The 25,705-nt window shown below is 43.6% G+C and overlaps 1 protein-coding gene across 1 annotated transcript in view; it reads left to right on the forward strand.

Moving 5' to 3' along the window:
- The window catches only part of LOC127007561 (uncharacterized), a 113,429-nt gene that overhangs the window by 23,749 nt on the left and 63,975 nt on the right, over nucleotides 1-25,705 (forward strand). Inside the window, exon 4 of the mRNA XM_050878735.1 lies at nucleotides 22,402-22,523. Coding sequence (XP_050734692.1) covers nucleotides 22,402-22,523 — 122 coding nt within the window. The remainder of the gene's footprint in view (nucleotides 1-22,401; nucleotides 22,524-25,705) is intronic.

Genomic DNA, 25,705 nt, shown 5'->3' on the forward strand with positions numbered 1-25,705 from the left:
ATCTGGCTCTGCATCTGAAAATAAAGGTATCTTGATAATGGTTCGAGTATGATCAGACTATAGTATTTGATATACAAGTTGTTTTTTCGTGTGCTTGTATGGTAGATAATTATATATCGATACAAGTCGGCATGTTTGCGATTCATATAAGAGGGCTTGAGGGTTTTTTGTATACACAAACATTCAAATATATCACTAGAAATATATAGTTGATCTTCACGCAATCACGAACTAACAATGCGCAGGTGCCACATCTACGTTCACGAGTGGACTGGCGGAATGAAACGGACTATGCTACTACTACTACTACGACTACTGCTACTACTACTACTACTACTACTACTACTACTGCTACTACTACTACTATCGCCACTACTACTACTGCTACAACTACTACCAATCCTTGCCTTCTGCTACGACTACTACATACTACTATTACTACTACTACTATTACTACTACTACTACTAATGTTACTACTACTACTACTACTACTACTACTACTACTACTACTACTACTACTACTACTACATAAATGATACCTCCACCCATGTTTATTTTCCCGACACATAATCATGGAGGGCTCCATAGCTTGGAGGTCTACTACTACCACTACTACTGTTACTACTACTACTACTACTACTACTACTACTACCACCACTACTAGCCTACTGCTACGACTACAATTACTACTACTACTACTACTACTACTACTACTGCTTATACTGCTACTACTGTTACTACACTACAACTACTACTACTACTGCTACTACTACTAGCCTACTACTACTTTTTTTTTATTTTTTTACGGACCTCCATCCATTAGAGTTGCGTTGTGAGCGGTATCTTTTCTCATATCCTTTCACAAAGCAATTCAATGGCCCCACCCCGCCAATGACTGTGGCCGACAACAATTACAAACCTTACTAAACATATTATTCTTAAGCTAACAGAGCTTGTGGTTGATACGACTATCAAACACCGTCGCCTCAAAGTCCAGGTCGGCAATGTGGGTGGTTTTGGGTGCAGGTGACCTGGTTCCTCTCAGGCAGACCAAGGCTGACCTCAGGAGGGAGAAGGACAGCCTGCATCTCATCCAGGCGGCCACACTGCTTCTTGGTTGTTGTTGTTACTACTACTACTACTACTACTACTACTACTACTACTACTACTACTACTACCTACAACATAAATGATACCTCCACCCATGTTTATTTTCCCGACACATAATCATGGAGGGCTCCATAGCTACTACTACTACTACTACTACTACTACTACTACTACTATTACTTCTACCACTACTACTACTACTACTCCTACCACTACTATTACTACTACTACAACTTCTACTGTTACTACTACTACTACTACTACTACTACTACTACTACTACTACTACTACTATTACTACTAACCTACTGCTATTAATACTACTCCAACTTCTACTACTACTACTACTACTACTACTTTTACCAAATAATGAAAACTTGAACATCATTCTGTTTTTTAGGACCCGAGTTTTTTTACCTACTCGTCGATTTAAACTATACAGTCGTTCTTCTCTCGACAACAGAAGACAAGGTAGAGGACTGACAAGGTTCACAGACTCTCTCTCTCTCTCTCTCTCTCTCTCTCTCTCTCTCTCTCTCTCTCTCTCCCCCCCCCCCCCTCTCTGTTTTTACTTCCCGTATCACACATTCTCTTCCTTGATTCTTGTTTCTTCCTTTTAAACGTCTTTTTTTACTCTTTCGTTGTTGACTTTTCTTTGCCTCCCGCTATCCTCCACTCTTTCTCACTTGCTTACTTCCTCTTTCCCACCTGCCTACCTTCATTCCTTCCATTCTTTCCTCTCCTCTCTCTTTCTTTCTCTTCTTCATTTTTTACCCTAACGGAGTGAGTACGTACTGAGTTTGCAAGGAAAGAAGAAAGGAAGGAGGGAGGAAAGGACTGAAGATAGGAATGAAGGAAGTAAATAAAGGAGAAAAAATAGAGAGGAAAGAGTAAAAAGAGAGGAAAGAGAAGGCAGTAATTGAGGAGGTTAAGCTAAAACAGTGAGGGAGGAAGGCATTACTAGAAGAATAAAGGAAGAAAGGAAGGAAGGAAGAAAGGGAAGCAATAGTGTGGATGGAAGGAAGGGAGGAATAGGAAAAGGAAGAACGACAAGATGAAGCGATAGAAGAAAGGAATCAATGAAAGAAGAAAGAATGGAAGAATGGGAACTGCGTAGAAGTCGGGAAGGTGGTAAGAAAGGAAGAAAAAAGGGAGGAAAAAAGGAGGAAGGAAACAAAAGAGGCAGGAGGAGAACAATGAGTGAGACAGAAAAAAAGGAAGAAAGGATGAAAGTGCATGAATGATAGTACAAATTGAAGGGAAGGAAGAGGGAAGAAAAGAAGGAAACGACGAGCGAAGAAATAAATGAAGGAAGGAAGGAAAGGAGGGCAGGGAGGGAAGGAAAAGAAGGGGAATTACAAAACTAAGGAAACAAGGATGGCAGTAAGGATGAAAGGAAGAAAGAAAGGCGCTGTTCTCATTCCTTACAACTCACCCTCATGTCCTCCACCTTACTCTCTGTCTTCTCACGACTCTACTCCTTCAACAGGTGTTTTTAGGGGTTTTTTTATAGGCTCCTCAATTTCTTGTCTCACCACAAAACCAAACTAGCCAAAGGACATCTTTCAACCGTGTTATCCTTCTTGTAACGATCTTGATCTCCATAATCTGTTAATTAATAGACTTCTCATCTAGTCTCATCACAAGACCAACTATCTGAATTAGGCTATAAGAAAACCAAATACTGTAAAACAACAACGTAGCACTATGAATGAAATAAATATGTTGCTTTAAGAACCGATGGTGTTTTTTGTCATGTCTATCTAGCCATCTCACAATCTGTATGTCTGTTTTCCATATATTATCTGCACTTCCTCCTTTTTCTTTTTATTCTTCCTTTCCTTTTTCCTTCCAATCTTTATTACATTTTTTTTAAATTCCTCGATATGGTCTCAATTCTTGCTATCCTTCTTTAAGTTTTATTTTTCATTTATTTATTATTTTTTTCCTTAAACCTTCTTTCTTTCTCTTTTTCTCCTTCATTGCTTCTTTTTTTCTCTGTATATCATTATTTTTTCTTGCTATATTTATTCATCCATCTATTCCCATATTCTCTACTTTTTTTTGTTTTTTCTTTCATAAATTGAGCAATTTCTTCAATATTGTTACTTTTTGTTTTCTCATTCTTTTTCACTCTGTCATTTAATACTTCTCGAAATCTTTCTCTTTATCTTTTCTTTGGTTCTTTCTTTCATTTTCTTTTTTCCCTTCCATGTTTTCTTTGTGTTTTGCTTCATTCATTTTTTCTCACTTTCCCATTTTCATCTACTTTCCCCCCGTCACCTTCGCTTGAATAGTTTCTTCATTACTCATGGTGGGGAGGCGGTGTGTGTGGAGGACGCGGGTTCGTGTCCCGCCCGCCGCCACAAGATGTAATTTTTCAGTCAAACCTGCCGAGTGGCCTAAGACGATTCACATGCTCCTCTGAAGGTCACATCAACCCGAACTCTAGATTCTCTCTCTAAAGAGATAAGAGGATCAACGATGAGCTCCGCGAGGCAGCATGAGTCAAGGAAGATAGCGACACTAAAAACACTTACCGTCAAAGGCCGCGGCCGACCATCAGGCCCCACCAGGAAACCCTACCGGCGCCATAGGCAGAAACATAAAAAAATAAATAAATAAGTGAATGAATAAATAAATTAAAAAAACTTTTCAGCATTCTCATCTCATCTATTTATTTCTCGTGTTCTTTCCTCGTTCTTCTTCACCTCGTCATCCCCACAGCATTCTCTATGTCACGGTTGCTCGCCTCAACCATTTCATTCCTATGTAAATATTGAGGTATGCGAAGGCTCCAAGGACAGCCAGGCAGCATTCCGAGATGCTAGACAGACGTTTTTTGCCTATGTACTTTGTCTTTCGTTTAAAAATTATCGAGGGACTTATTGTGAGTCAAAGCTTGATCTTCGCATGGAAAACACGCGAGTGGATACGTGGACAGAGACGTAGGAAATAATGTATTAAAAGACATGAGTAAGGATAAAAAGGAGAGAGAGAGAGAGCGAGAGAGCGAGAGCGAGAGAGAGCAAATGCCAAGACAGAAAAAGTAATAGTAAAATATTATCAAAAAGAAAAAGAGATAAAGGAAAAGTTTCTTATGTTTGTATACCTCTCTCTCTCTCTCTCTCTCTCTCTCTCTCTCTCTCTCTCTCTCTCTCTCTCTCTCTCTCTCTCTCTCTCTCTCTCTCTCTCTCTCTCTCTCTCTCTCTCTCTCTCTCTCTCTCTCTCTCTCTCTCTCTCTCTCTCTCTCTCTCTCTCTCTCTCTCTCTCTCTCTCTCTCTCTCTCTCTCTCTCTCCAGACAAACACACACACACACACACACACACACACATACACACAGCATGACAAATAATGAAGACAGAAACAAACTCATTACTGTCGGAGAGGAACGCTGCCAACTCCTTCTTTCTCATTATTTTTCTTTTCTTCATAATCCACCATCATTTGTTGTAACACACACACACACACACACACACACACACACACACACACACACACACACACACACACCGCTCCGGTAGCTCAATCGGCTTGAGCGCTGCACTGCAAGGCTTCACGGCCAAACAGGCGGCGGTTCGAGCCCCGCTCAGGCTGGGTTCTTTCCTTTGACTAGGAGTGGTTACTGTCCCCCCTTGAGCAAGGGGATGGGGTGTGTGGTGTGTGAGGTCCTGGCAGTACCCAGAGATCGACTTTAATGAGCATGCACTTGCTCGTGTCGGGAGGGTACCTGCTGGCGAAAGCGAGTCCAACTCGTGATCAGGCCGTGGTGAATTACACACACACACACACACACACACACACACACATGAGAAGGGTAATTTGCTTATGCCTACTTTGTTTTGACATTGATGAAAAAGATAATGATGATACAGCGTGTGTGTGTGTGTGTGTGTGAATTTTTAGGTGCTGCCAATAACGCCGGTAGGCTGTCTTGAGGGACCTTTTCGGCGACCCCACCCCGTTAGTGGCATTGGCGAATATCATTTAAAGTGGTTGCCGTAATGTTTTTTTTTTTTTTACAACAAAGGAGACAGCTCAAGGGCACAAAAAAGTAAACAATAATAAAAAAAAGTCCGCTACTCACTGCTCACAAAAAGAATCGAAACAGGTGGCCGAAAGAGAGGTCAGTTTCGGGAGGAGAGGTGTCCAGATACCCTTCTCTTGAAAAAGTTCAAGTCGTAGGCAGGAGGAAATACAGAAGAAGGAAGATTGTTCCAGAGTTTACCAGCGTAAGGGATGAAAGAGTGGAGATGCTGGTTAACTCTTGCATAAGGGGTTTGGACAGTATAGGGATGAGCATGAGTAGAAAGTCGCGTGCAGCGAGGCCGCGGGAGGGGGGGAGGCATGCAGTTAGCAAGTTCAGAAGAGCAGTCAGCATGAAAATATCGATAGAAGATAGAAAGAGAGGCATCATGGCGGCGGAAATTAAGAGGTAGAAGACTATCAGTAAGAGGAGGAGAGCTGATGAGACGAAGAACCTTAGACTGGCTGTTGCCTGGCCCACTTGAAATTAGTCGCTGAAGTTAGGGTTGACTGAAGATCCGGGCAGCATGTGGCCCACATGCTGCCCCCATGATGTGGGTAATCTTTCGTCCCTCTTCGATGGTTGAAAAATCAGAGTGCTTCGGTGGGACTCGAACTTAGATTCACGGGCTCACAACACCCGCACGCTGACCACTCGGCCACCACCTCCTTGTACATAAAATGACATCCGGCTCTGGAAGTGCCTATACATACGGACTTTTGATAATTTGTTGCATGTAAATAACATGGGTAATATTCGAAATACCCTAACATCACATTCCACAGTTATTATTTAGTATTCCATGTTATTTCGAATAGTAATCGTTTTTTACATGCAGTTACGTAAATATTGAAATACTCTATATTTGCACTTGCTGAGCCAGATGTCTTTTAATGAACCTGAAATGAAATACACCTGAAATGAGATGAATTGTAGGCATTTGAAAAGCCATAGATCGTTTGAGTATGATCAGACTATAGTGTTTGATACAAGCTTGTCTTTTCGTGTGCTTGTATGGTATATTATAGATGCATAATGGCATGTTTGGAATTTATAAATACTGAGGTTTTTTTTGTATACATAAACATTCAAATATATTATTGAATAATTAGCTTGAATATCTATAACAACAGTTGATTTTCACGTACTCACGAGCTAAAAATGTGCAGGTGCCACATCTACCGAATTCCCCGCTTTGTTGATGGGCAGATGAAATGAAACCAGCTTATCTATAGTAGTAGTAGTAGTAGTAGTAGTAGTAGTAGTAGTAGTAGTAGTAGTACCTCACTGTTGGGACGAATCGCCGCGTCCGGATGGCAGTAAATTAGTCGGTATATTCTTTTTTGCCTGCTGGCTTCAGAGCTTTTGACCTTAGGTATTTACGGCTGTGTGCGAAGAGTCATATATATATCTCTCTCTCTCTCTCTCTCTCTCTCTCTCTCTCTCTCTCTCTCTCTCTCTCTCTCTCTCTCTCTCTCTCTCTCTCTCTCTCTCTCTCTCTCTCTCTCTCTCTCTCTCTCTCTCTCTCTCTCTCTCTCTCTCTCTCTCTCTCTCTCTCATGCTAAATCTAGTCCCGGTTCCTGTTTGTTTTTTTGTTTTTTTTTCACGGAAGGGCAACACATGTTTGATGATCTCTCTCCGCCTCAGCACCGTGACTTTCCGCTGGGTTCTGTTTTGATGCACACGTTTAATGATTTTTGCCTCAATACCGTAACCCTTGCTGTCCTTTGAACACCCTCTGTCCTTATTCGGATGCACCACTATTAATGATCTCTGCCTTAGTGCCGTGGCCTCCTGGCATTACATGATCGCCTCTAAACGTCTCTAAACTATCACGATGCAACTGTTTGATAATCTCTGCCTTAGCTCTGTGGCCCCTGCTGGACTTACATCCTCACCCTCAAACGTCCTCTGTCCTGACCATGACGCATATATATTTGAAGGCCTGTGCCTCTGCCCCGTGACTACCGCTGGTCTTACACTTTCACTTTATCTTGGCCCAGATGCACAAGCTTGATGATCTCTGCCCCAGTGTCGTGACCTCCGCTGGCCTCTGAACGTCTTCTGTACTAACTCTTGATAGCTTCCGCTTCTCTTCTACTGTTGCTCACGATCACACACGCAGACACAAAGGCATTCTCTATTGATGGCTTGAGGTAAAGCAGCGTGTGAAGACTTATCACTACTATGCTATTTATTTATTTTGCTATGCTTTACTTATTGTGCTCTGCTATGTTAACCCTCCTATGCTATTATTTCAACCTACTTATTGTGTACATGTGTAGAGCAACCACACCTGTAGTATCATATTTTTCTTACTCCACATCGTCCTTCATTTTTTCTTTCTCCTCTTACCTTTGTCCTCGTCCCCCTCTTAATTTTCCTCTTCCTCCTCGCTCTCTCCCTCTTCCTCTCCTCGTTACCATACATCGTCACTATCATCATTATCAACATTAATATCATCACTGTTTTCCTCCTCCTCCTCCTCCATTCTCTCTCTCTCTCTCTCTCTCTCTCTCTCTCTCTCTCTCTCTCTCTCTCTCTCTCTCTCTTCATTCTTCCCATCCATCAATCTGTCACTTACCATAACTTCTTCACTCCCTCCCTTTCCTTTCTTCCTTTCCTATTGTCACGTCACTTCTGGCCTCATTACGTCTTCCCCCTGCAGTGCGTGGCCATTATTGTCGCAGAACCTGTGTATGTGGCGACCACTTATAGGCGTGTTGGTGAGGCAGGGGACCATGACGCCCCAGCGGAAGACAAGATAGTGAAATTGATGAATACACACACACACACACACACACACACCGGTAGCTCAGGGGTAGAGCGTCTGTCTCACAACCAGAAGGACCGGGGCTCGATTCCCCGGCCGGGTGAAGATAAGTTGGGTTTATCTTCTTTCACGTGTAGCCCCTGTTCACCTAGCAGTGAGTGGTACGCGACGTCAGGCAAGGAGTTGTGACCTCGTTGTCGCGGTGTGTTGTGTGTGAGTGGTCTCAGTCCTACCCGAAGATCGTTACTGCAAGCTCTGTGCTCTTCCGTAGGGGAACGGCTGGCTGTCTCGAGAGACCCGCAGCAGATCACGAGGTGAATTACACGCACACGCACACACACACATACACACACACACATACACGTCTCCCTTGGTATCCTTTCGAATAGCATTTTGCCTGATTCTATTACATCACCACCATCATCACAACCATCGCCTCCATCACTACCATCACCATCATTTCTTCTACCCTCCTTTCTTTTTGTTCTGTCTCTGAATGGTCTTCTTCCACGTATTACCCTGCCTTCCTCCCCTATACCACAATCATTATCTTCATCACCACCTCCATCTTTCTGTACTACATGCTCCCCCACCACCACAATGACACACACACACAAAGAGTACTCTCTCTCTCTCTCTCTCTCTCTCTCTCTCTCTCTCTCTCTCTCTCTCTCTCTCTCTCTCTCTCTCTCTCTCTCTCTCTCTCTCTCTCTCTCTCTCTCTCTCTCTCTCTCTCTCTCTCTCTCTCTCTCTCTCTCTCTCTCTCTCTCTCTCTCTCTCACTCTCTCACTCTCACTCTCTCTCTCTCTCTCTCTCTCTCTCTCTCTCTCTCTCTCTCTCTCTCTCTCTCTCTCTCTCTCTCTCTCTCTCTCTTCTTCCTGTTGCTAAACAATATGTGTAGTGTCAATTGCATGGCCGTATCATGCTGGTGCTGTCTTTCTGGAGTCAGGCCAGTCCCGTGCAGAGGTGTATATAGCATAGAAAATTTATATGTAAATAACTGTTGCAGGGACTTGAATTAATTTACCTTACCTTACCACAGTGCCTCGTCTGATTTTTTTTTTTTTTTACAGCAAAGGAGACAGCTCAAGGGCACAAAAAAAGGAAACAATAATAAAAAAAAAGCCCGCAACTCGCTGCTCCTAAAAAGAATCCAAAGAGGTGGCCGAAAGAGGGGTCAATTTCGGGAGGAGAGGTGTCCTGATACGATAGCTGCCATAGATTCCCAATTTTTTTTCAATTTTTATCTCTTACACACGACAAAAATTTGTTTCTCTTTCTTCAATGCACACGAAAGAACTTTTGTATCCGAAAACGAGTTAGCGTGCAGCAACTTATTTCACAGCGACAGGGGAAAGTGTCGCTTTGTATGCGTAGCACGGAAAGGATACTACGAAATGTTGCATCAATCAGTAAATTCAAACGGACGCAAAGCCTGAAACGTTATTGGTAGAAATATAGAAAGAGTTCATGCTGAGTGAAATATACCAGCTGCCCAGTATTTCAGGGTTTTCTGACAAATATTCAGCGCTTTCCCTCACCAAGAAATATCCGTTATTAGAGATTAGAAATAACGAAAGCTTCCATTTTTTTTTCGCTCTCTCTAAAATCCACATACCTCACTCCCATTCATTTTTCTTGGCTCAGAGGCAACATACTACTACTAACACGGATAATGTATACCGAGCGTTATATTGAGAAAAATAAAAAAATAAACTTCACTAGCTGACAAAATAGACCCCAAAACATATATGCACAACGATTCACTCCAAAAATGTGAAAAAAAAGACGATGGCAATAAACGAGAGAGAGAGAGAGAGAGAGAGTAATAACCGGTAACTGATGTATTCCTGCTCGTGGTCACCATGGTCACTTTAACAGTTACACAGTCCAGCACGTCCCATATATAGTCTCATCCCCGTTTGTGGAGGAAATGAGCGGCTACCCACGTGGAGCAACCGTTACCCTTGGCTTCAATTCCTTGTTTCTTATCAAGTTGACCGATACTATATTCCGCTTTCCTGAGATGACCGCAGATTCCTTCCTTATTTAACATTAACAATTCTTCTCAACATATCCAAGCCAACACACCACTGTTTCATTCCTTTGTAACTTGATTCTGTCCTTTCTTTCCTCTTTCCTTTCTTCCTTTCTTATTTTTGTTTTGTACGAGTAAATATACTACAAAGCCATTTTATAAACATAAATTCCTTCCTTACTTCCTTCTTTAATTCCTTCATTTCTTCCTTCCTTCCATCCTTCCTTTCTTCCTTTCTTTCTTTCATTTCTTCCTTACTCTTTCGGCCTTCCTTTCTTCCTTTCCTTCCATCCTGTCTGCCAGCCTTCTCTTACATTCACAGCAACACCCCTCTTCTTTTATTCAAGTCTTATGATGTTCTTGAAGATAATGAAAAGCACACTACCTCATGGAACTTACCTGCGGTTGAGATAAAAGCGAGAGTGTGTGCATTACCTCCCTGGGTGTCAGCTCTGTATCTTGGATGTTTGCCTTCCTGTCCCTGCTTGCCTTCTCTGCTTTCCAGCCTGCTTGCCTGCGTGCCTGCCTGCTTCTTAGACTGCCTCTATACCATCACCATTGCCACTATCACTAACACTAATGTCATTATCATCACAACTCGCACCCTTATTCATAGCACCATCATCATCATCACCTCTATAGTTACCACAGTTACTGCTTCCATAAATATCACCACTATCGACACCATCATCATCACCATCCTCACCATTAAAAAACGCAGTATCAGAAGTATCAGAAGAAGCAGTACCCACATCATCACCACAACCACTACCATTACTACTATTACCATCACCACCATCCCGTGATGTGATAGACGCGTGATATTGGAAAAAAAAAATAATAGTAAATGTAAATATAAAAGTCAGGCGTTCCAGATGTCCGCCAAGTCACAAGGTCATTATTTACTATTTTTAGAGATAGAGAGAGAGAGAGAGAGAGAGAGAGAGAGAGAGAGAGAGAGAGAGAGAGAGAGAGAGAGAGAGAGAGAGAGAGGAGGAACAAAAGAGGAAGAAATGAGAAAGGAGGAGAGGATGAGGTAAATAATGTAACAGAAGGAAAATTTTGGAGAACTATGAGAATAACAGAAGGAAAAGGTAAAAAACTAACTAGGATCAGGGAAGAAAATCAGGTATAAGATAAGTTTTCAATCCTTTATGTTAGGAGAATGTATTCCGGTGAAATAATATATTTATGACACCACTTCTACTTTCTTATATGAAGGAATACACTTATGCGTACAGATGTCTCCACGAGCAAATAGTTCGTACCATATTGACGAAGTAATATTTCTGCCATAGAGATTATTTTTTTTCCCAGAGTGCACCTTTGGGTACATGTCTTGATGCGGAATAGCTTGTGTAGCTCAGCATAGTGGGCCGCAATAAAGTGTCATGACTGCCAGATGAGCGACTTGTCGCCTTGCCTCTCGCCGATACTGGAGAGCCCCACGACGAGCGTGGGAAAACAAACGGAAGTTAGGTACATTACGGTACAGAGACAGACCCAAGCAGATTCCAAGGCACCACCAACTCATCCCACGACAAGCAGGATGACCCTATATAAGGATCTTTTCACTTTAGGTAGTTTCTTGCTGTAACCCAAATATGCGACAGTTCTTAGGTCCGTTTTCTTACTGGCTAATCAACCGGTCCGTGGCCGGATGAACATGAGGTGTCCCACTTGACTATTTTTATGGTGTTCCGCACCCACACACGGCCTTTGTGTCGTGTGGTTCAGCACAGTCTACACATTCTTTTGTAGGCAGACCAGATTAAAGGCTACTGCTATTTCTGCATTATTCAACTTCTGCTGAGTTTTCTCTATTTCTCTAATTAAATCTCTCTCTTGAGCGGCAAGGGTTCCTAGGAACTGTCAAAAAGTAAGTCTGCTGTGTGCTATGTTTCGATCGAAATTGTCGCACACACCACAGCATCTTCGCCTCAGGATGTGAGAGGCGCGCGATTAGGTTCTCCGATGCCGGCGAATGAGCCCTTGGTGGGGTGAGTGACCCAAGAGTGGCTGTGAGGAGGGAAGGCAGCACACGGTGCCCGGCTACCCATCCTGACTTGCGGCAACGCTTGAGGCGTAACCTACGGGCTTACCTCAGGGATGCAGCAAAGGGGAGTGTTGTTCTAGTTAGCATGTGACAAGGAAATACTAAAGGCTGATGTGACTCTCTCTCTCTCTCTCTCTCTCTCTCTCTCTCTCTCTCTCTCTCTCTCTCTCTCTCTCTCTCTCTCTCTCTCTCTCTCTCTCTCTCTCTCTCTCTCTCTCTCTCTCTCTCTCTCTCTCTCTCTCTCTCTCTCTCTCTCTCTCTCTCTCTCTCTCTCTCTCTCTCTCTCTCTCTCTCTCTCTCTCTCTCTCTCTCTCTCTCTCTCTCTCTCTCCCTTCTTCTTCTTCTTCTTCTTCTTCTCCTTCCCCTTCTTTTCATTCTCACTATTGTCTCACTGCATTTCCTTCTAATAAATCAAACTCCTTGATAACAGTGGCCTGCAGATCCTCATGACGGATGGAGTTATGTCCTACAATGTGCTTCATCAATAAGTATCATAGTGGTGTAAGGTGGGGTGCGGCAGAAGTGTTGGAGCGATAGACAAAAGAAGGATTTTGAAAAGAGGATTAGTAGAGACAGAGCGGAGGGAAGAAAAAGGAGAAAAGGAGGGGTAATTGAGAAGATAATTTATTATTATTTTTTTTTACATCTTCGCCTGTGGCGCCGGTAGGCTTGTTTTTGGAGGGGCCTGATGGTAAGGCCTAGCCCGTTGTGGCGCAGGCCAGTGTTTATAGTGGCGCCATCTTGCATTGCCTCATGCTGCCCTCCCGGAACTCATCTTTAATCCTAGAATCTAGAGGCCGGGTTGATAGGTGGTCCTCTGGACAGCATGTGGGTAGTTTTAAGCCAATCGGCGGCGGCTGTAAAATCCCAGCTTGGTGGCACCGGGCGGGGATTGAACTCGCGTCCTCCTGAACGCGGCGCCGTCACGCTATCCACTCAGCCACCGCCAGGGAATGGGAATGGGAAGAGATGAAAGGGGAGTAGAGATGGCAAGGATAGAGAGAGGAAGTTTGGAAGGTAAAAAACGTAGAGGGGAAGCGGGAAAGTGATCAAGAGTACAGTATAAAAGAAAGGAGAATGGAGGGGAATAGCTTGGGAGAAAATAGGGAATTCCCTGGAATAAAAAATAGGGAGGATGGAAGAGAAGGGAAGGTGGAGAAAGAAGGAATAGAAGAGGTGCTGGATAATGATAAAAAGGAGGGGAGGGAGAAAAAGAGAGAAAGAAGGAAACTAGACAGGGACCGAAGTGGAGTAGGATGATGATAAATTGGATAAAAAGCCAGGGGGAGAGGTGGAAAGGGGAAAGGATGAGAACAGGGGTGATATAAAAGGGGAAGGGAGGGAAAGGAGGAGAAGGATGAAGACTGAGGGATGGGAGGATGAACAAAGAAGAGTATAGAAAACAGTAAATCTTGGGGGTGGCAATGGAGACCAAGGTAAGGCAAGTGCCGTGGAAACTCGGAAAGCAATGTGTGTATACGCAGGTAGGGGTAGGGGCGCCTTGGCTGACTGAACTCAAAACAACGAAAAAGTAAAACGCATCATACCTTCTTTGTTCGTCTTACCTTCGTTATAGATTCCAAAGGGGTCGGGTGGACGTAGATTTGTGTTGAGATGAAAGTTTTTTTTTTTTTTTATGTCGAAGGGCTGACTGCTTATGAGTTTACCAGTAAAAGGGGTAAAAGAGCAAAGATGCTGGATAGCTCTTGCATTAGAAGTTGCACTGCATAGGTATATAGTAAGTCATGTCCAGGGAGGCCGGTGAAGGGAGACAGGCATGCAGTTATCAATATTCGAAGAACAATTAGCATGAACATAACGATAACAGATAGGCAAAGTTGTGAACATACTTTATTAGCTGCGCGTGGCCACGATACTCATCTCTTTCGTTCCATTAGCCCTTGAGTCAGTGGTGGACGAGAACCCATTAACCCGGGACACCGGTCCAGTGCAACATCCGGTTTACGAAAGTTTACCTTTCCAAAGCTTTCCCATGTACCTAGTTATCGACCATCCTGAAAGGAAGGATGGTCAGCTGGGTGGGCTGGACGCCGACTGCCGAGGCCGGAGAGTCGAACCCAGTCCCGCGGATTCATAGTTAGACACGCTAACCAATGCACCACTGAGATCCGTAAGATAGCAAGGGAGGAAACAGTGCGACGGATATTTTTAATAATAGGAAAAGACAGTCGATAAGGGAGAGGATGAGAGTTAGGGAAAGTATAATAAGGAAGCAAAGAGATCGAGTGGCTATAGGAGCTCTGAGTAATAAGTATTGAAGAGGCGAAAGTACATAGTGAGTATGTACCTTATGTATGAAAGGGATACCTGAAGTGAGGGTGTGATTCTTCTTTTTCATCCATGCAGCGCCAATTAGCTACCGACTAATTAATTGTGCCATTGTAACGCCATTCTAAAGTCGATACACCATTACCGATTAGAGTTCAAAAATTATAGAATTATTGATCAAATCGAAAAAAAAAAATCTTACGAGAAGATGAGAGATAAACATATTGGGTGCCTCCAGTTAGTCAAAACACACACACACACACACACACACACACACACACACACAAAGAATGCTACTAATGAATTAGGTAGTATGATGGTAGCGAGAGCGTATAACGGGAGGACTTGAATAAGTAATAACAACACACTGTCTTCCTATTACCCATGTTATTACACACTGGAGGAAAAGGGGTATTGAAGTAAAGACATGATTTAATACAATACTTAGATGTTTACTTGAAGAATTACTACGTTGCAACTTACTAAAGACTGAATTCATTGGATACAATCAATAAATGACAAAGAATTACAGACTGTTGTGTCCACTTATTCCAGTGAAACATAATTGAAATACTACAGTAACACTACATTTTAACATTGGGATATTACCTAGGCAATGATCACTAATAATCGAAAAAAAATGTCGGGGGAGATATTTTTTTCGGGAGCGTATATGCATCAAATTTCGGGTATCACTGTTTATAACTAATGAGAGCAGGTGTAAAGATGTGTGTGTGTGTGTGTGTGTGTGTGTGTGTGTGTGTGTGTGTGTGTGTGTGTGTGTGTGTGTGCGCGGCGGACGAGACAAGACAAGTCTGACTGAGAGACGAGATGGGACTTAGGATGAGAGAAAGGATGGAACTGGTGATAGTTCAGCGTAAGGTGTAAGTGGGAATGCTAACTTAAATAAGTAGATTAGCTCTACTTAAATAATTAGATTACTACAAGGGGTTTTGGGTGATAACAGGAAATTAAAGAATAAGGTCTTACCCGGTTGAGAGGAAAGGCGGGACTAGACCAAGGGCAGCACGCTGAGCGTCTTAATAACAGCGAGTGTCTTGATGCGTGACTGTGAAAGAGGAAAACTGTGTTACAACGGTTTGTTATATAAGCTGTTAATCTTATATTTAAGGCTCGGAGAGGGGGTATTAATAAACGTTTACTAGTTTTCTGGTGAGCAAAATTTTTGTAACTTAGATGAAAACAAATGGACTAATGAAATTAATATTAAGAAAGACTGCACAATGAAAGAATTCTGGAATGTAATTGTCTAGACAGCGGGGGTGAATGGGTACAAGGAGGGAGTTGGTATCTACAGGAAGGTTACGAGTTACTAGATAAGTGTAATCTCAAGCTTTTCCACTCAATTTTGGGGAAAGAGAAGGAGAGAAAAAAAGGAATCATATGTAATTAATTATGTTAGTATATGAGAACGGGATTTAACTGGGGAAGGAAGGTTGCTGGGTTAATATGTAAACTTTGAACTAATACATACGACTTGCATGTATTTTCTGGCACTATACGTTCTCTAAAAATAGCGAGTTAATGAGTCTTTAATAATTTGAACCCTTTCTCTGGTGAACTCTGGTACAGACTTCCAAGTGCTGGATCTATTCCTTCCTAGGACTAAACTCTTTCACACTGACACCTTTTGGCCTTAATTGGATCATTCTTTGTTGACAATTTATTCATGATATGACTGGAACAGTGTCGCGACCTTTTTATTTTTCTTGTTTATTTCGTCTCCGCGGCGCAGTGGTTAGCGTTCCTGATTACGAATCAACGAACCTGGGTTCGAATCCCACCCTGGGCAGAAGGCGTGCAGCCCACCAATCTGTTCATCCTCTTTTCGGGATGTTCGAGAAATGGGTACCTGGGTAAACCTGGGGAATGTAAATTGTGGTAACCCGAATGTTACACTGGCCTTGTGTCGGGTGAATTGTTCTCTCCCACCGTAGGCTAAAAGGGCTCAACGAGACGGAGATGAGCACCGCCGCCCGCCACGAGCAGCTATAACGCATGCTCCCAACTTTACTTTATTTAGTACTTGGTCTGCCTTCCTTATCTTGGAAAAGAAGAAAGGAGAGTTGGACTGACTTTAATACTACAACCATAGCTCGTTCATATTTTTTTTTTTTTTTTTTTTTTTTTTTACGTCGCTGCCTGTTGCGCCGGTAGGCATCTTCCAGGTGGGGCCTGATGGTCGGCCCAGCCCGTTCTGGCGCAGGCGAGTGCTTATAGTGGCGCCATCTTGCATTGGCTCATGCTGCCCCCCGGAACTCGTTCTTGATTCGCTTGGACGGCTTCCTCTAGAGTCCGGGTTGATGGGTGGTCTTCAGGACAGCATGTGGGTAGTTTTAAGCCACTCGGCGGTGACTGAAAAATCCGAGTGGTAGCGTGGGGATTCGAACCCGCGTCGTCCATCACGCGGTGAATGTGGGCCCAGTATGCTACCACTTCGGCCACCGCCTACCCTCTAATTCTAATTCTCTAATCGAATTCTCCCTACTGTGCATCGGAGGAAACAAAGGCTTGGCTGCTCTTTTCCTTTCGGATATTCTTTACTGTGAGTGTGAATAGTAAGGAACAAGAGCTTGGCTGCCTCTAATAACACAGCCTTTTGTCTCTTACACTGTATTCCTCCCTCCTGTTAATCATAAGGAATATTTGCTTAACCTCCTCTAAAACAGGTATTTTTTCCTTCCTTCTGTTTCCTCTAATAAAACAGAATTACCCGGTACATCTCTGCTTTCTCTAATATAACAGCCTTTACCCTTCCCCCTATGCCTCCACAAGTATGACAGCCTTTGCCCCGCACTCTTTGTTCCTTTGTACTGTAAATCGTTAGAAAGCATGGCTGTATCTAATACCCTCCTCCGTTTTATTTCTCTATACTCTGAATGGTAAAGACTAAGGCATAACTATCTTTTATATTTAACCATTTCTCCTCTCTTGAGTTATCTTTGAAACAGTTTTCTCTGTGAGATTCAGTACTTTGATTCACAGGAGGCAAGAGTTCGACTCTCCTCGCCTCCTTCTGTTCTTCCACTAATAACAGCTTATGCTCCTTTCTTTCCCCGGTGCAACACGTCTCTCCGTTTGCTGACGTGGCGGCTCAGCCGTTGCTGCAGTCTTTAGATCCCTGACTGACGCGTTTGTCCATTCAGACCCCACTCCCTTTCCTTTCCAACCTTCCCGGCCAGGCTCTCTAAACAGCCGAGGGTAAACGCTAGAGACACACACAAACAGCGCCGGGCAATGCCAGGCAGGGCAGCGACTCGTGTATGTGTGTGTGTGTGTGTGTGTGTGTGTGTGTGTGTGTGGAGAGAGAGAGAGAGAGAGAGAGAGAGAGAGAGAGAGAGAGAGAGAGAGAGAGAGAGAGAGAGAGAGAGAGAGAGAGAGAGAGAGAGAGAGAGAGAGAGAGAGAGAGAGAGAGAGAGAGAGAGAGAGAGAGAGAGAGAGAGAGAGAGAGAGAGAGAGAGAGAGAGAGAGAGAGAGAGAGAGAGAGAGAGAGAGAGAGAGAGAGAGAGAGAGAGAGAGAGAGAGAGAGAGAGAGAGAGAGAGAGAGAGAGAGAGAGAGATGAATACCAACTTCCTCAAAGAGACGGACAGACAGACAGGCAATCGCTGTACAATGTGACCTCACATTCGCTTTCATTTCTTCACTTGCACTTCACTCCATCCTTTTTTTATTTCGTCTTTTCATTTTTCCTTCCACCTTGCTATACTCACCAAATTCTCAAGCTGCTCGCAACACCTTTATCACAACCTTCCCAAGCAGTTCGCAACACTCCTATCATAGCATTCCATAGCAGCTCGCAACACTCTTAACACAGCCCTCTTCTATACCGTTTGCAACACCTGTCACAGCATATTCCCAAGCAGATGACAACACTCCTTTCGCATTATTCCTTCATCTTCTCCCCATTGCTGTCTTTATCGTAAGTCTTTTGTTTCGGTGTACATGTTATGCCTACCATCCAGCTAATATGGGGATAGTGATAGTGGCGGTAACAACGATGATGATGTGTAACTGGTAATAGTTTTATAATGGTGACAAAATTACTTCCCTTTTCATTCGAGTTATTTGCATAGAGTAGTAGTAGTAGTAGTAGTAGAAGTAGTAGTAGTAGTAGTAGTAGTAATAGTAGAGATAGTTGTAGTTGTAGTAATAGTAGTAGTATCAGTAGTAGGTAGTAGTAATAGTGCTACTACTACTACTAGTTGTAGCAGTTATCCTATCTAAGAGCACAAGTAGGCTTTCTTGATGGGGCCTGCTTGTCAGTCCCAACCCAAAATTGGGAAGGCAAGTGTTTCACAGTAGCGCCATCTTGCTTGGCTCATGCTGCCCCCGTAGCTCATTTTTTTTTATCCGCATTAGATATTCCATCTTGAGTCCGAGTTAATAGGCAATACCAGACAGAACGTGGGTAGTCTTAGGCCACTCAGCGATAGCTGAAAATTGTCAGTTTTTAGCAGTAGGTGGGACTTGAACCCGGTTTCTGCAAGACACCTCGCCCGCACGGTAACGAGTCACGAACTTCCCTTAATATTTATGAACTCCATTCTTCTATGGCGAAGGTTTTATTTCATCGTCTTAATTTAATTTCCTTACCTGTTTCTTTGCCTACTCTAACTTTCCAGCAGTTCCTGCGTTGCTAATCACAAACTTTGTCTATACACCTAGTTGTGTATTATACGACTAGCCAAAGTTCACTTATAATATTCATCTCTATTGGAATATATTTAACGAGTATGTGTTCTCTTATCCATTCTAAAAAAAAAATCAGTTTTCCGTCACAGTCGACAGTTGATGATGATTAGCAAAAGAAGGATGAAGAGGGAGTAAAATGCGTTTGAAGGATGGCTGTCGAGAAAAAAAAGAGAAGTAGAAAGAGAAGAGTATCGAGATAAAATGAAGAGAAGGAGATAAAGAAGAAAATGAAAGGAGTGCGGCTGATGACTATCGGAAGAAAGTAGGGGGGAGGAGAAAGAGGAGGAGAGAATGAAAGGAGTTCGGCTGATGACTAAATCGATTAGCTAAACACTTTTTCTCGTCACGTCAGACACTGGGAACAACAGCTATCCCTTCTTACCTTGTGTGTTTCCTCCCATCCCTGTCTATCCCGTCCCTTTTCTATCCTGTCATTTCAATTCAGTTGAGCTGAGGGTTAGAAAGAGGATCTTTACAATGGTCCTCCTTCCCTTTTGTAATTTAATATTGTCTATACTATATCTATATCACTGGGGATACGGTGGTTGAGTGGTTTGCGTGCTGGCGCGGTGTCCTGAGGAGCCTAGTTCAAATCCTGCCCACCTCTACAAGCCGACACTTTCCAGTCATCGCCAGTTGGCCTAAGATTACCCACATGCTGTTCTGATGATTACCCATCAACCTAGACATTGCTTTATTCTCGAGAGATGATTAAGTGGTACTCAAGAGGCAGCAAGAGCTAAGCAACAATGGTACCACTATGAAAAGACAATTGTCTATACACCATTAACAAGGCTACTGATGCTGTAGGCCAAATGTAAAATAAAAAAAAGGTTGATTTGTTGTTTCTATCATCTTTTTCATGTCTTTATTTTAAGTTCGTTGCTTCTTTTTCGTCTGTTCTTGTATGGTTAGAGACTTAGAGCTCTTCTTTTTTTCATTCTTTATTCTCACTCTCCCGAATGTAAATTATACGGTCTTTTATCTCCTTCAATGACCAAGTGTTTTGCGAAAAGTGAGTAAGTAAAACTATCCTAAGCTCCTCGTGTATTTACTGGAAGAAGGATCAACTTTTTCTCTCATATCATGTCTTATATCTCATCGATTTTTCATTTTCACCTCTCCTTTATCCTTCCTGTCCTCTTTACCGTCACATCCTTTTGCTATCCTTACCATCATTCTCTTTGCATCCCTTTCCGTTCTTGTTTCATCTGAATTCTAAACTCCCCATTCTGTTTTTCAGCCCATTCCGCACTCCCCCGAAGTCTGTTTTCCACTATATTTCTTTCCTGTCCTCATTTTATCTCTCCTCCTAGATCATACATGTTTCTTCTCTTTCAGCTCCTACTCCCCTTCCCTTCTCACCCGTCTTCCCCCTTTCCAAACCCTTATCTTATTCTCCTTTCCCTTTCATTCTCCTGTCCTTTTTCTCCACACTCATACCATGCCTTTCCGAAGTCCCCATCCTATTATCATAATCCCTTCCCATTGTATTTCTCTTTCCCATTTTCATTCAATCTTCACTTCACTATCTTCATCCTATTTTCCTCTCCAAATGTCCTTATCGTAAACCCTCCGCAATTCCATCATATTCCTTTTAAGCCCTCATTACATCACCACTTTCCTCCCTTTGATGTCACCGCCCTTATACCCTTCATTCAATTATACTCCTCTGCCCCGTCCTATCCTTCAATTAATTTCACACTTATCATATTACTTTTTCGTTCCTTTCTATATGTTACCGACAAACGAAGAAAGGAGAGATGAAATAAACTGTAACAGTCATGAATTGTGGAAGATTTAAGAAAGACTATTCATGAAAGGGAACATGGAGAATCATCCAAAGGGAAAGAAATGAGCTGTTGCATGGGAGTTCCCTCCAAACTACGATGAACTCAACAGTAGGGTTTACAAAGGGATGGGATGAAAGAATGAAAGTACAGGTTAACTCTAGAAAAAATGTAGTTAGAGAGCATGACTATGAGTGTGAGAAAAGTCTAGTGCAACTTGACTAACGCAAATATTGGTGAATAGTAATACTGGTGGTAGTGGTGGTGAAAATTTTTAACGCTGTGTTTATTTTTTTTACAGTAGAGGAAACAGTTCAAGGGCAACAAAACGGAAACAATAATGAAAAAAAAGCCAGCTACTCACTGTTCCCACAAGAATCAAGAGGAGTGGCCGAAAGATAGGTCAATTTCGGGAGGAGAGGTGTCCTGATACCCTCCTCTTGAAAGAGTTCAAGTCGTAGGCAGGAGGAACTACAGATGAAGGAGGATTGTTCCAGAGTTTACCAACGTGAGGGATGAAAGAGTGAAAATGCTGGTTAAATCGTGCGTAAGGGATTTGGAGCAGAAAGTCGTGTGCGGCGAGGCCGCAGGAGGGGAGGAGGCATGCAGTTAGCAAGTTCAGAAGAGAAGTCAGCGTGAAAATTTCGATAGAAGATAGAAAAAGAGGCAACTTGGTGGCGGAATTTAAGAGGTAGATGACTATTCGTAAGAGGAGGAGGAGCTAACTGCATTCCTCCCCCCTTCATGCGGCCCCGCTGCACACGACTTTTTGCTCAAGCTCATCCCTTTACTGTTCAAATTCCTTACGCACGAGTTAACCAGAATCTTCACTCTTTCATCCCTCACGCTGGTAATCTCTGAGACGATCTTCCTTCATCTGTATTTCCTCCTGCCGACGACTTGAACTCATTTAAGAGGAAGGTATCCAGGACACCTCTTCTCACGTAATTGACTTCTCTTTCGGCCACCTCTTCGGATTCTTTAGAGGAGCAGCAAGTAGCTGGCTTTTTTTTTATTGTTGTTCCCTCTTTTTTGTGCCCTTGTGCTGTCTCCTTTGCTGTAAAAAAAAAAAAAAAAAAAACTCTGTCCAGGAGAGGTGTGTGAGTGGAGCCCCCACACACGTGAGATGCATACTCCATACGAGGGCGGACAAGGCCCCTGTATATGGATAGCAACTATGCGGGGGAGAAGAACTGGCGGAGACGATACAGAACGCCCAACCTCCAGGAAGCTGATTTAGTGAAAGAGGAAATGTGAAGTTTCCAGTTAAGATTTTGAGTTAAGGATAGACCGAGGATGTTTAGTGTTGAAGAAGGTGACAGCTGAGTGTTGTTAAGAATAGGGGATAGGTGTTTGGAAGGTTGTGTCGAGTTGATAGGTGGAGAAATTGGGTTTCTGAGGCATTGAAGGACACAAGGTTCCTTTTACTCCAATCGGAAATGATAGCAAGGACTGAGGTTAAGCGTTCTGCAGCCTCAAGTCTGGAGTCCTGTAATTCCTCCTTAATCATATGTAATATCAAAAGGTTTTTGCTGTTACAAGGGACTCCTGCACTACAAGAAATGATAAACACTGTAGCTGACTGCGCCGCTTTCTCCCTTTCAGACAAGGTGTGCAACAGGCCTTGGACCTTCGAGAGAGTTCCGAACAAAGAGTTAAAAGACCACAACGACGCCCAGATCTTCGTATCGTCCAAGGAGTATTGCATGGCCGCGTGTCTCAATGAGGTAAAGAGGGGCTTCTTTTTTATTTGAAAGAAGAAAAACAAGAGTCGAGTGAATTTCTCTCTCTCTCTCTCTCTCTCTCTCTCTCTTATATATATATATATATATATATATATATATATATATATATATATATACTAAACCCTGAACTTTTTCTAGGGTATTTTCCAGATTAAAGGAAGTAAAGTGAGTACCTCCTATTTGAAAACCGACCCTTCGCTCAACTACCCTTCAACTTATTTAACAATTAGTATTATACACATTATATCCTGGACCTTGAACAAGACTACTTTGTATATCATATATGTTACATACACAGACGTGTCCGTGTCAAACTCATAATTGCACGACTTTCTTCCAGTCCCCTCTGTCACTATCCCTCACCGCACAAACCCACTTGTGGGCATTCACTTTGAATCTCTGAGCCCCACACCCCTCAACACTTCGTTTGTCTGGGAACTCGTCCAAGGTCAGAAATCTATTCTACCAACGCACAAATGTTTGTTTAAACTGGCGTTAGTGGTGCAATGTGTGGGAGCTAGGCGTGACCAGGGCGGAGGGCGCCGCCATGACAGGACAGCTCTGGTGTGCGCCTCTGCGCGGCGAGGTGGCAGGTGCAGCTGGTATAAGTGGCTCACCCTTTCCTGCACATTCTCTCTCTCTCTCTCTCTCTCTCTCTGTATATGTGTATACAGTCTTGAAGACTGTCGACGACTCTCAGCAAGACTGTCTGTGAACGGATTGGCAGACCAGCTGGCCAACAGTTGCCAAGGAGTTGGTCGACGGTCTTCCCGATTGTCTTGGCGACAGCCTTGCCAACTATCACTGAATTCTACCCAGAAATAATCATTAAAGCCCCGTTCACACTGTGCCGACTTTGGGCCACGACTTCCCACGACTCTAGGGTACACGAGATCTGGGGTGTTGATGTGAAAGGGTCGTGCACGTCTTGAAAGAGGCCTAGAAACGGTCGTCGAATGCTGAGCGGACGTCGGGAGGGGAGTGTGGGGTCATGCGGGTTAACGCTAAAAAGTATCACATGCTAAACTTTCGCGACAACAAACGGCAAGGGTCTGGTCCAACCGTCATTTCCGGTTGAAGTCTGAGGGAAGTCGGGGACAGTCGTCAAGACTGTCGTCAACAGTGTTGCCTTGTTTTGACAGTCGTGACGACTGTCGGGGCCATTTATCAAATTTTTACCGTTTCCTGTCGGCACAGTCGTCGGTGACGACTACTTAAGAATGAGGGACTATCGTGACGACACGACAGTCTTCGTCTAATGAAGGACGTTCGTGACGACTGTCGGCTCAGATATATTGGGTAACTGCCGCCATCATGAGATTTATATTTTCATTTTGCAATCACAAGCACGACAACAACTTCTGGGCATGGTTACGTTTCACTGGTCCCAAAATTGGAAGCCGCACAGCACGCACGCTTTCCTGCTGCTTCTTTCTTGGGTTGAATGACACAACTAGGCTTGCCACCCTGAGGTCAGAAAAATGTGAAATGCAACATCTCACTCTCCAATACGGAATGCATCCATATTTAAAGGAACGGGTGGCAACCCTAAAATTTATCGAGCATGCAATGAATGACAGCCGCAGCACGCTGCTGGTGGAGGCAAGAGTCTGGACCAACCGTCACTTCCGGTTGAGGTCTGAAGGAGGTCAGGGGCGGTCGTCAAGACTGTCGTCAACAGTTTTGGCTTGTCTTGAGACAGTCGTGACGACTGTCGGAGCCATTTTTTCAATTTTTTTACCGTGTCCTGTCGGCACAGTCGTCTGTGCCGAATGATGAGGGACTGTCGTGATGACAGTATTCGCTTAATGAAGGACGTTCGTGACGACTGTCGGCTCAGAAATACTGGCTAACACTGCCGCCATCAAGAAATTTATATATTTATTTTGCAATCACAAGCACAATAACAACTGGGCATGGTTACGTTTCGCTGGCACAAACTTGGGAGTCGCACAGTACGCATGCACTCCTTTTGCCTCGATCTCTTTTGTGTTGAATGACACAACTAGGGTTGCCACCCTGAGGTCAGAAAAATGTGTAATGCAACATCTCACTCTCCAATACGGAATGGATCCATATTAAAGGGAACGGTTGCAACTCTAAAATTTATCGAGCATGCAATGAGTGGCAGCCGCAGCACGCTGCTGGTGGAGGTAAAATTGAGGGGGGAGGGAAGTTACGTCGCGTATTTTACACGTATTTTAGGGCGAACCTTTGACAAATTTTACGGGCTTGTTTTGTGATTAACCGAAAAATGCGCTCACTACAATTTTAAGATATTGAATTTTATCTGTTTGACCATTCAAATAACAAAATACCGTACGGAACAAATGCCGTTCCGTATTGGTTCAAAACGGAACGATATATTTCATTCTCGAATACAGAGCGATTTCGTATTTTAAGGAACGACAAGGCTGCCTCCAAGACAGTCGCGAAGACTGTCAGGAAGACCGTCGGCCAACTAACTCCTTGGCAACTGTCGGCCAGCTAGTCGGCCAGCCAGTTGACAGATAATCTGGAAGACTGTCGTCAAGACCGTCTGCGACTGTCGGCCAATCGGTCGGCGGATTCGTGGTTTTCGTAGACGTGGCGCCATTTCAAAAATTGACCGTTGAGACTCGTCTTGAGACTAGTTGGCAGCATGTCGCAGACATTCGGCCAACTAGTTGGCCGAATGTCCCAGACAGTCGGCAATCATGGTAGCTGACACTAAGACGCCAAAAAATTATTGGAGCGTGGGAGCCGACTTGTCAAATGCAGAAGTCGCTAGGTTGTTGTGGCCCAGAGTCGGTACAGTGTGAACGGGGCTTAAGGGGGAACGCCTACAGAGTTCGTGGTTTGAGTAACTCGACTACCATAAGGTAGTCAGAACGGGAATGGGACCTGCAAGGAGGCGCCCGGAGGTCCCCCTGGGCTTGGCGTTGTAGGATAGGTCAGGCAATGCCCCTCCCTCCTCCGTATGTATCCCCCATTGATTGATTGATTGAATCTTGGGAAGGAACTCAAACTGTGGAACTCAAACTTCTACTTCATGAGCGTCAGGAGTGGGAGGCACTGTTCTTCCCCATGGCCATGCATAACTGCTGAAAGTGAGGGGCGTGGCGTAGTGTTTGTGTAAACAAACTCTTAGCTAGCTATTGTCGATGGATGTGATATTTAATACT

The sequence above is a fragment of the Eriocheir sinensis genome, chromosome 3 (genome assembly GCF_024679095.1).
Source record: "Eriocheir sinensis breed Jianghai 21 chromosome 3, ASM2467909v1, whole genome shotgun sequence".
In the NCBI taxonomy this organism is placed as follows: Eukaryota; Metazoa; Arthropoda; class Malacostraca; order Decapoda; family Varunidae; genus Eriocheir; species Eriocheir sinensis.